Raw genomic sequence first — 12,718 nt, 5'->3', positions numbered from 1 at the left:
GTAGAAAGAGAAATTGGTCCTAAGTGAGTATAGTGAAAAAGTCTTATTTTAGCAAGTTTAACGAAAACATATGACCCTGCAAACGTATCAGCAGTGTTCCTGTCATGCACTTGGAAAGGATATGTAGAAGTAAAGAACTTTTTTTAGCTCCACAGTAATCCCCCCTTTAACTGACCCACTCCTCAAAAGGGCATTCTTAATACTACACTGATTCTAAAAGAGAAGGCAGAAGCCAATCAGTGTTTTTGCTTCTCAGTGATACTGTGTAGGGACTTTCTCAGAATCATGAAGAAGATAACATGACACCTTCAGAATGCTCCAGTGCCCTGTCTTTCTGTGTGAGAACCCCACAACAATACTTTCTCATCAGGGATTATGAGATAATACACTACATTTAGGACTATGACCCATGTAAACAACAGTATAAGCATGTATGCACAGACCTAAGTCATACAAGATGCATAATTTACAGGCATTATAAAAATGTCAGATTATATTTTCCAGGTTCAACAGATATATAGATAGATAGATAGATAGATATAGATAAAATCTATTTAAGAAATCTTGACATAAATATGTCAGATCTGCAACTATATGCACTCATATGTATTTAGGGGCTTAAATTTTTATTACAGAAAACTGCCAATGAACTAAAAAGTGTGCTACCAGCTATAGAAAATGCAATCGTTGATCTAAATGCCCTGGATAAATCTGATGTTGCTGAATTAAGGTAACTAATTCACTTAACTTTCTTCTGAGTTAGAACAGTTCAGATTAAATGATAAATTCATGATAAATGTTATTAATTCTCTACTGCAATTTTAGATTAATTCCTTTTTAACTCATCTTGTTTACTTCACATTTTTCATTATGTGTAGTATATACGGTATGTTGTCAATTTTATGATGCTATCAATTGCAAGGCATGTCATTATTTTTAGAATTTTTTATTAGTACATTATATTTATACATAATATTGATGCTCATTTGATATAATTATACAAGCATGGAATTTAATTTGTTCTAAGTCAGTCCCAGTACTTTCTCTTTCCCTCCCCTACTTCCTCCCCCTATTCCTTTCCTCTATTTGACCAGTCTTTCTCCCGTTAATTAATAGTTTTTTAATTAGTGCACTATACACATACATAAAGGTGACATTCACTGTGGTGTATTCATATATGTACATAGGATAATATGATCAGTTTCATTCCCCTGTTCCTCCCTTTTCACCTCCCTCCTTTCTCCCCTCAATTCCCTTCTTCTACTCCTCAGATCTCTCTTCTGTTTTCATGGGACTACCCCCCTTTTCTTTTTTTTCCTTAATTTTGGTTTGACTTCTGCATATGAAAGGAAACATTTGACTTTTGACTTCTTGGGTCCAGCTTATTTTACTTAGCATGATGTTCTTCAGTTTTATCTATTTAAGAAATCTTGCAAATGCCATATTTATTTCTTATTTTCATTCTTAATAATTGCCATTCTGGCTGAAGTGAGGTGAAATCTCATTCCCTGGTTGCTAGAGATGCTGAACATTTTTTTCATATATTTGTCAGCCATTTGTATTCTTCTTTTGAGAAGTGTCTGATTAATTTTTCCCCATTTATTAATTGTGTTGTTTGGGGTTTTGGTGTTAAGTTTTTGGAGTTCTTTAATACATTCCTATTAGAGGAGTATTTTTTATTTTTTTTTTAGTTGAGATGGACACAATATCTTTATTTTTATTTGTTTATTTTTATGTGGTGCTGAGGATCGAACCCAGGGCCTCACAAATGTGAGGCAAGCAATCTACCATTAAGCTACAACCCCAGCCCTAGAGGAGTATCTTGCAAAGATTTCCTCCCATTCTGTAGGCTCTCTCTTCATACTTTTAATCATTTCCTTTGCTAGGCAGTAGCTTTTTAATTTGATGCCATTCTACGTATTGATTCTTGGTTTTATTTCTTGGGCTTTCAAGGTCTTGTTAAGGAAGTTGGTGCCTGTGCCAATATCTTGGGAGTGTCAATTCCATGTTTTCTTCTAGCAGTTGCAAAGTTTCTGGTCTACTGCCTAGGTGTTTGATCCACTTTGACTCCTGCAATGAGATATAGGGACAAAGTTTCACTCTTCTACATATGGATATCCAGTTTTCCCAGTACGATTTGTTTTAAAAAGTATCTTTTCCTTTGACATATGCATCAAATGATTGTATCTCTATTGATTTATCTCTGTGTCTTCTATTTTATTGCATTGTAAGGCATATTATTATTTTAAGAAAGAAAAAAAAATACTGCCAATTAAACTATGATGTGCCATTTGTTATAAACTGAATCCCAGCCTATGAGATGTAAAAATTTACATCTTAGAACTGGTAAAATACAGTATTACCTGAACTGTAGCTCCAAAAGTAAGAGGACAATATTTATGCCACCCTACTTAGCCAGTTTAGCTGTAGAGAGACTATAGTAGGAATGCATAGCTGCCCATCCGAGACTGCAGTGTTGGATGTTATCACAAGGTGTCGCTGTGGGAAGTGCTTCCCCTCCTCTGTCTTTTCCCATTCTACACATTGTAGTGATTAAAAAGAAATGCTAAGAAAATACTGAAAGAAATTAAATAATTTAGAGCACAAAGATCTGATCCTGTTGATTCTAAGTTGAATCTGTCAGTAACATATTTTTAACTTGAGCTCTCCCATTGAACAAATAAGGAGAGTTTGCATATTATATCTTAGAATGTGTTTTTATTCTTTTTACAAAGTAATATTTCAGTAAAATATGTGGAAACATGGAACAAATCTATCATCATATTTATAACACTGTATTAAATCTTGTGATAAGGATATAAAACAGTAGAAAGAAGTATTTTTTAAACAAATTTTTTTTTATGGTAAAGGACAGAAGCATACAGCCAGGTGCCATGGCCCTGCTGCAATTCCAACTGCTCAGGAGGCTGAAGCAGCAGGATCACAAATTCAGGGTCAGCCTGGGCAACTTAGAGAGATCCTGTCACAAAATAAAATAACTAAAATACAGGCTAGGCGTGTAGCTAAGTGGTAGAGTACTTGCCTACCATGAGAGAGGTCCTGGGTTCAATCACCTGTACCAAAACCAACAACCACAAAGAAGCCCATCACAATGCTGCAGTTAATGCACTTAAGGTTGAAAAACAAATTCACAGAGAGAAGCCAGAAAAGGGGAGTGAATTTTTAATGTCATTTTCCTCTTTTACTTCATTCATAAGCATTCATTCCTATGCATTTATTTTTTCTTTCATTTTCCAAGTATATTGAGTACACACTGTGTGCCAGGCACTGAGGCACTGAAGTTACAGCTAGAGAAAGCTTCTCTGGAAAATTAACATTGGAACAGAGAACTGAATGAAGTTTCTATGTAAAGTAGGTAGATATCTAGAGGAATAGTGTTCCAAGCAAAGGAATGGAAAGCACAAAATTGATATGGTAAACATGTGCTTGGTGACCTTCAGGAAATACAAAAGACTAAGAAGGCTAAAGCTCAGTGGGCAAGGAGTGTCAGGAGATGGCATCAGAGTGATTACAGAAGCCAATCTTTTTCCAATTTAGGCTTCACCCCCATACCTGGTGACTTTGTCCCAGAAAGTTCTCCTCTCTCAATTTTTTCTGTGGCAGATATTCCTGACAGAGATATCAGTCCAAATTCCCTCTAGACTAATTTCAGAGGGGCAGTGTATCATGGTGGCTACATGCATGGCTTTGGTACCAAGCTTCCCGGGTTGAAATCCTGGCACTGCCACTTTCTAGCAGTATTACCTATGCCTGAGCTTCTCTTTTATGCAATAGGACAGTAAATGTTGAAATGACTGGATGAATTACAATGCTCAGAACAAAGTCTTGCCTAAGACACTGCTCAATAAAGGCTAGTTTCATACTGAGAGGTTTCCTTCCCCTGCCCTAGCACTATAAAAGCTGAAGAAAACCAGCCTTGTCCTTAAATTTCCCTGCATATACTTTGTTTGTTTGTTTTTAAAGAGTCTCTCTTGTGATAGTGCTAATGTGCATTTAACTCACTTCAAAATGCCACCCAAATGAGGGCAGCTTCTATTAAGATCTCTGTTGCTATTCCCAGACATGTGGCAGAGACATCTGGCACATGCACAACTTAGTTCATTCTCTTTCCTTGCTGCTGTTTTTATAATGAAAATGTAAATGATGGCCCCATGAGAGTATAATCCTTTGCCACTCTTTGTATCGGTCACTAAAGGAAGAAAAAAAGAGTATAGAAAACGCAGATTGGGGTAAATCAGTAAGGATCCAAGACAGACTCCTTGTATGAAGTAATGGAGGACTAATATAAGCAGGCCTCACCTTGCATCAAATATTTGTTCCTGAAAAGTGGCACATAGGAATAGGATGTTCCTATTTTTTAAATGACTCTGCAGTGGACACTTTTAAAATAAAACGAATTAGTCTCTAACTCAAATGTTCTGTATATTTAGATTTATGGCTCTCATCTTCATAAAGCAAAGATAACCAATTACTAAAGAAACTCAGATTTAAAAAGATAACCAAATAACTCCTGTTAAAAACCTGTGTGTGTGTGTGTGTGTGTGTGTTTTCTTCTGAGAGAGTTTTCAGAATGCATTTGATTTTTCATCCTGAAGTTGATTACTTCTCACTGCCTATTACAGGGTGTACACAAAGCCTCCCTTCCTTGTGCTGACTGTCATGAATGCAGTGTGTATTCTTCTGCAAAAGAAAGCTAACTGGGCAACGGCAAAGCTGCTTCTTTCAGAAACTGGTTTTCTAAAGAAACTGATTAATCTTGACAAGGACAACATACCTGATAAGGTAAACACTTGCTCCCTAATTAATGCATAATAGATGCCTTTCATATTTATAACCTATGGAGTCAAATAGAAGTATTAGAATTGGAATTCTGTATTAGAAGTGAAAAAAACTTTCAAATAAAAATTTTTTAAAGGAAAAAATATATTAGAAGCAGAAGACAATGGTGAGATTTAGAAAATCAGAGAGCAAGCTGCATAACCAAACTTAATAGATTTCCTGGAAGTGTCAAGGAAAGGCAACATGTCCCTGAAATTGGAAAAATATCATGTCTCTAAATCTCTTTAAATAATAAAGATTAGCAAAGTAACGGGACAACAGTCAGAGTCTTTCTGGGTGGATTGCAGTACATTATGAGCACACAATGAATGCATAAAGGTGTTTAAGATTTATTTTTATTTGTGTAACAAGTGTTCAAATAATAGCATGTATAAGACATTGTTCTGAGTGCTTTACAAATATTAATCCATATGTGAGGAGATGGGAAGTACAGATTAAGGCATTAAAAAAATTAAAGAAAATAACTCTGGAAATTCTATTGGAATTTCCTATATTTGCTATAGCAGATTTAATTCTAAAGAATGTAAATTTGCTGGAGAACATCCAGTAAGGCCAAAGTCCTGGACAAACAGCAGATTTTTTTTTTTTTTAAGAGAGAGGTGAGAGAGAGAGAGAGACAGAGACAGAGACAGAAAGAGAGAGAGAGAGAATTTTTAATATTTATTTTTTAGTTTTAGGCAGATACAACATCTTTGTTTGTATGTGGTGCTGAGGGTGGAACCCGGGCCGCACTCATGCCAGACGAGTGTGCTATGGCTTGAGCCACATCCCCAGCCCCACAAACAGCAGATTTTAAGACACCAGTAGAGTGAGGTAGGCCAGGTTGGACAGGTGACTCTCATAAAGAGAAAAAAACAAGATCAGCCAGAATAAGCAAGAGGTTACAGAGGCCTGGACCAAGACACAGTACATAGAAGTAGAAAGAAGGCCAAATGCCACCTATGTAACCACAGGCTAGTAATGCCAGGAGCCCCAGAAGCTGGAAGGTACTAGAAACCTACCTACATCTCTATTTCAGACTTCTAGCCTCCAGAATTGTGAGAGATTTAAAATGTTTTAAGTCATCCAATTTGTGATAATTTATTATAGTAGCCAAAAGGAATCTAATGCAGATTTTGGTACAAAAATGTGGTCAATGCTATATCAAATGCCTAAAAATGTGAAGTTTGATGACTGAGGATGGGAGAATATCCAAACTGTGATATTATATTAGCAGATGAACTGAGAGCTAAGATCATAAGCAGACTAATTGCAGCATTACTAGCCTGTGATTACATAGGTGCATTTGGCCTTTATGAGTGGCACTGTCCTGGATGAAAGGGTGAGTGATCATTAAGTCATTCAATAAACATTGAAGGAACATCTTCCTTCTAATAGACATGAGGACAGAGTAGTTTATAAGACCAACCTATTCCTTCTGTTATAACAGGGAAGATAGATATTAAATTATAAATTATACTGTTAACTAGTATGATGGTGATCTGTATTAATAGGAAGTACAGGGTTGTATATGAATAATGTGAATTTTTAGCAGAATTTAGTGTCAATATCCATATTGTTCATGAATTAGTACAACAAACATTTACTGTCTGGACAATACTTAGCAAATATGATCCCCTATGATTTTGTTTAGGTATATTTTTTAAGCTAAAAGTAATTAATAGCTCATTTAAAGAACAAATGTTGGCAAGAATGTGGGGGAAAAGGTACACTCATACATTGCTGGTAGGACTGAAAATTGGTGCAAACACTCTGAAAAGCAGTATGTAGATTCCTCAGAAAACGTGAAATGGAACCACTATCTGGCCCAGTTATCCCACTCCTTGGTATATACCCAAAGGACTTAAAATCAGCATAATTATGTAGCCACATCAATATTCATAGCAGCTCAATTCACAATAGCTAAGCTATGGAACCAACCTAGGTGCCCTTCAACAGATGAATGGATAAAGAAATTGTGGTGCATATACACAATGGAATATTATTTAGCCAAAAAGAAGAATGAAATTATGGCATTTGCTGGTAAATAGATGGAACTGGAGAATATCATGCTAGGTGAAATAAGCCAGTCTCACAAAACCAAAGACAGAATGTTCTCTCTGATATGTGGATGCTAACCCATAACAAGGGAAGGTAGGGGGGAGAAGTATACAAGCTCATTGGATTAGACAAAGGAGAATGAAGGGAAGGAATAAGAAAGACAGTAGAATGAATCAGACATAATTTTCTATGTTCATATATAAATACATGATATGTATAACTCCACATAATGGACAACCACAAGAATGGGATCCTAATTGGAATGGGTTGTACTCCATGTGAATATAATATGTCAAAATATACCCTACTGGCATGTATATCTAAAAACAACAAATAAAATATTTTAAAAGCCTAGCAGTATGTTAAGTAATAATAAGAAACAAATAATTTGAGAATGGACCATTTGGCATCTAAATTATTCAGGAAGTGGTTCTGTTCTTCAGGCAAGAGAGGAGTTGCCTGGTTGGAAAGGCCATATTCCAAAAAAGCCATATTCCAAATATGGCTCCCAGAAAGAGATGAGAAATTCTATATACCTAACTCAAGGTGTTACCATTTAGCTGAAGTGGATCTATGAGCATATGACACAGCTAAGTGAGAGATCATCCTCAGTGGGCCTCAGTATGCCCCAGGCCATCCCATCATCTTGGAGTAGTCAAACCACTGAATGAGTAGTCAAACCAGTGAAGGTTGTGAGGACAGAACATAGTCATCTCAAAATGGAGTACACAGGGGACTTCAGGCCTCCTTGTATACCATATTTCCAAAAGCTAGAGTTCCTTTTGAAAAACCATAGCAAAGCTACTGAACAATAGCAGTAGCAGTTTTTCAGTAAAGAAGGTTTTCTCCTCCTGACCTAGGGCCATTTTGTAACCTAGACAGATATGTCTGCTCTGCAATTAACAAGTAGTTGAGTCTTTTTTATAGGAACTAAAAATTTCATTCATTCTATTGTGCATTGGGGAAAACTAGATCAATAATATTTCTTTCTCATGTAACATGTATATTCTCTCTAGGTTTTCCTGAAACTGAAAAAAATTTTAAGCTTGCCTGATTTCAACCCAACCAAGCTTGCTCTGATTTCTGTTGCTTGCCGCTCTATGTGCCAGTGGGTTATAGCTTTGAACAACTATCATGAAGTACGGAAGGTATGCTTTTTCTCCTTAATCTCTGTGATGATTTGAAAGTGATATACCAAAAAGTTCCAGAAATGATTTTTAAAATGAACTTCTGTGGAAAGAATGCCTAATGAAATCCATTTTAATCAAATACAATATACTAACTCACACAGATGTCAAGTGCTCCTATTACATTTTTCTCCGACAACAATCATGTATCATTTTATTTATTTTAGTTACCATAGTAAGCTACTTTATATCCCCTATGCACACATAGGAAATTCCAGGAAAGTTTATTTTAACGGTTGACACTTATAAATATCTTTCATGGTTAGTGGCATTCTTAATAGTAAACTTGACTTTTTCAATACCTAAATATTCTGGCATTCTATTTAAGGTGGTAGTCCCTAAACAAAACCAAGTGGCTGAAGCTCAAAGTGTTCTAAAAATTGCACAACAAAGGTTGGCTGAAAAACAGAGAGGTTTACAGCTGGTAAGAATTTTTTTACTTGTTAAATTCTCAATACCTTTCTGAAATATACAAAAATACCAGAAAATAGTCATTATCTCAGGGCACTGAGGGGATAGCTCTATTGCAGAATGCTTGCCTAGCATATGTAGAGGCCCTGGTTCATCCCAGCACCACCCCCAGAAAAGTTATCTCAGTAGAGCTTATTAAAGAAAGCTCTTTGTGTCTGCTAAAACTTTCATTTGTTAATTATTAACATATTAATTTGCAATAACATTTTAATTTGCATTTTACCAAATTTCTCCCAGGAAATCTTTAGAACTTTAGTCTACCAAATATTGACCAGTACCCACATGAATTCCTAAAAATCTGTATTTAGCCTGTTTATATAGTTTACTCTTTTACTTTATAAGACATTTTTATAAGACATTTCTTAAATGTCTGGATTTAAATTAAAATAAAATATCATTATTAGAACTAGAACTAGAGTTGATATTTATCCCTATTATATATCCCTATTATTTCTGTACTTCATATACATTCTGAGAGTAGGTGAAGTAATATAATTCAAAGATGGCAACAGTCCATTGACATCTTTTGGTCTATATAGTCTCCCCTGCACACATACATGTTTTGATGCAATTATCTACATTCAAAAATCTATGAATTTCGGGGGTTGGGGTTGTGGCTCAGTGGTAAAGCACTTGTCTAGCATGTATGAGGCACTGGGTTCAATTCTCAGCACCACATATAAATAAACAAATGAAATAAAGGTCCACCAACATAAAAAATATATTAAAAAAACAGTAGATGGGGGTAGAGAGAGAAGATGGGAGGGGATGGGAGGGGAGGGGAAAGAACCTAGATATGATATAAAATTTTCTTTGTGAAAAAATATAAATCAGAAAGTGATGATTCTTCAAATGCTAGGATTCCAAGAAAGTCTATTGAGGAAGGGAGATGGTATTTTGAAATACAAAGTTTAATATCAAAAGGGTTCACTTCATTTCTATAGTGTACATTTTCATTGATAATATAATCCATCCAGGATGTGAAAATGAAATGGTTCCACTCTATATTTAGACATAAATAACAGATAAATTCTTGAAATAAAATGAGAGTAAGATTGTTTCTCAATAATAAATCCATTGTGTTTCAGATTGAAGAACACTTGCAGTTTCTGCAGGCGGCCTACAAAGATATTGTTGCCGAAAAACAACTATTAGCAAATCGGAAAAAACTGGTCACCAAGCGCTTGCAATGTGCAGCTATTTTGCTGACTGTCCTAGACGAGGAGAAGGCATGAATTCCCTTGGTTTATATAGCCATCATTAATTTTTTCTGGACTCAACAAACCTGATGCTATTTCAGTGCAGGCTATGTTGCATGTCTCCTAAAACTATCTCCCTGTCAAACTTCTTATCTACTTCAACAACATATTCACTAGATAAAAGAAAGGAATCTTGTTGAATTAGTCTCATAAGAGAAGTAAACAGACTACAAAGATCTGAGCTAGTTTCTCTTATTCTTAAAATATCAGCACATTGGGCTGGGGCTGTAGCTCAGTGGCAGAGTGCTTGCCTAGCATATGTGAAGCACTGGGTTTGATACTTAGCACCACATAAAAATTTAAAAAACAAATAAAATAAAGACCTACTGTCTATCTACAACTACAAATAAATTTTTTTGTAAATATATATCAGCACATTTGTGTCTGATGAGGCCCAAAGTAAACGGTTCAATCAGTATGTCATGAGTTTTCCTTCCCTGGCACTAGACAAACCCAATTTGAACACAAGAAAGAGGGGGGCCAAAAACAAGGTAATATCTTTAGGATGGAAAAAAGACATTTTCACTTTTGTCTGTCAATCTTCTGCCACCTTTAATCTCATTTTTTTTCTTTCTCATCTAACTAATTTGCCTCCTCTATATCTCAAAGGATACTCTAAAACTCAAGATAATTTAGTTTAATTATTTAGATAAATGCAAATCATGATGATTCTTCCAGAAGGGAGAAGGAGATTCTTTTTTGCAATCATGCCACTCAAAAGTTGACTGATGTTCCTGAGTTTTGCTGACAGGCAGGGGAACATCATTAGTACTCCAGATTATAAGCTTCCAGAAGAAAGGGCTCTTGCTTTATTCATTGGCCAATCAAGGATATATATTATTGGAGAAGGAAGCTCTGCAGCCAGAGAATCTGAGTTCAGATTCCAGCTACACCTATCAGAAGCTTCGTGATCTTGAGCTAGCTGTTTAACTTCTCTAAACTTCTACTTCTTCATATTAAAGTGAAATCAATAGCACTTGTTTAACAAAATATTGAAGGTGTCAAATAAGATTTTCAAAGTAAAGTGTCTGACAAATGATTAAAGATTCGGTAAATGTTGATTATTATTACTGAATACCATTAATAGCATAGTGAATTGATATTTTCAAAATTACCCTGCTTTATTCCACAAAGGATTTGAAATGGCTGTATATCTCAGTAAATATGAAACTATTGACAAACCCAGGAACAAGCCTAGAATTCCTCCCAGAAAACAATTCATTTTAAAATGTTATCTATAATTAGCTTTCATACAACTACAACTAGAAACAGTTATATTAATAGTAATGATATATCCAGATTGAAGACCATCATTAATGGTGTTCATCATAAATGTCTCATCATAGTATATTTTCTATCCACTAACTCCTTTTTATCTTAATATTTAGGCTCGGTGGCAAGAAATAATCAATCACATCGATAACAAGCTAGAGAGGATCCTGGGTGACATGCTGCTATCAGCAGCATGCATCGTCTACAGTGGAGTTTTAACACCAGAATTCCGCCAGCTGATTGTGAATAAATGGGAGAAATTTTGCGTTGAAAACAACATTTCCTTGTCTTCCAACTTTTCTTTAATTGAAGCAATGGCACAAGAACCTGAGGTGGTAATATATTTCTGTTACCCAGCTAAGTGGTTATTATTGTTGTGGGGGATTGGATCTTTTCCCAAAAGTATTTGCATAACTGAAAGTATTGGAGTTTCTTTCAGGCTTTACTTTTTTAAAATTTATTTCTTTATTTTTGCATTACAATTCTTAATACACCATTAAATCATAAGTTATCATATCTCTGATTATATATAAGGTACTTCTTTTTTAACTTATAACTCTAATGCCTCAATTAGTTTTATCTGTCCTATTTGTCACCATTTGAGCAAAATTTAAACAATATTGTCTCCATTATAATCTTGCTTATTTCTCTCACTAAAATGCCTTTCACTAGTAAAATTAGTGAATTTATTCAACCCTAGGGAGCATTCTTAGCTATACCACAAAATATAGACCTACATTTATCAATTTATCAATACTTTTCATCTATTTATGTAAATTCTATGCTGATGTCTAGAAGATAAAAAAGAAATGTACCTACTTTTTCTAACCCTCAGAGAATAATTTTCAGTTGGTTTCCTCACTGATAACTCTTCTTAAATTGACTAACCAAACTATGAATTCTCAAAAGCAAATATTGGCTTCTCATTTTCATAATTCTAATAACTAATTTAAACCCAAATATGTCCGTTATTATGTTAGATTTAAATACTCCAATTAAAAGTCAGAAATTTTAAAGCTATATAATAGTATAAGCTAAAGTACAAAACAGAAACCATATATTGGTTTAGAAGGGACATACCTAAAACAAAAGTTGAAAATCAGAAACTTGGAGAAAATTTACCATAGATTTTTTTTAAAGGACAAAATAGACTTTAGGCAAAAAAAAAAGATTACTAGAACTAATTAAGCTTTCTTTACTTTAAGAATTGGTTTAATTCTCCAAGAATGTTAATAATTCTAAATTTGTACCTAATAACATAATTTCAAATATTAATCAAACTTTTACAGGATTATAGAGGAAAATAGACAAATCTATAATAATAGTGAAAGATTTTAACACCTTTTTTTCTATAACTAATAGAGCAGATACACAAAATTAGAAAGAATAGAGGAGATTTGAACAGTGTGATCAGAAAAAGACTTAATGGAGGGCTGGGGTTGTGGCTCAGTGGTATAGAGTTCGCCTACCACATGAGGGGCCCTGGGTTCGATCCTCAGCACCACATATAAATAAATAAAATAAATGTATTGTGCCCAACTACAACTAAAAAATAAATATTAAAAAAAAGAAATAGACTTAATGGAAATATACAGAACACAGTAGCCAGTGCCTACAGTTTGCACATTC

The 12,718-nt window shown here is 34.7% G+C and overlaps 1 protein-coding gene across 1 annotated transcript in view; it reads left to right on the top strand.

Moving 5' to 3' along the window:
- The window catches only part of Dnah14 (dynein axonemal heavy chain 14), a 356,406-nt gene that overhangs the window by 270,171 nt on the left and 73,517 nt on the right, over positions 1-12,718 (top strand). The window contains exons 60-65 of the mRNA XM_077802938.1: positions 636-730; positions 4,644-4,803; positions 7,917-8,048; positions 8,416-8,511; positions 9,647-9,787; positions 11,206-11,421. Of these exons, the coding sequence (XP_077659064.1) occupies positions 636-730; positions 4,644-4,803; positions 7,917-8,048; positions 8,416-8,511; positions 9,647-9,787; positions 11,206-11,421 (840 nt within the window). The remainder of the gene's footprint in view (positions 1-635; positions 731-4,643; positions 4,804-7,916; positions 8,049-8,415; positions 8,512-9,646; positions 9,788-11,205; positions 11,422-12,718) is intronic.

Source organism: Urocitellus parryii, chromosome 9 (genome assembly GCF_045843805.1).
Source record: "Urocitellus parryii isolate mUroPar1 chromosome 9, mUroPar1.hap1, whole genome shotgun sequence".
Classification (NCBI taxonomy): domain Eukaryota; kingdom Metazoa; phylum Chordata; class Mammalia; order Rodentia; family Sciuridae; genus Urocitellus; species Urocitellus parryii.
Note: the sequence above shows the minus strand (reverse complement) of the source record. Positions and strands in the feature narration are given on the sequence as shown.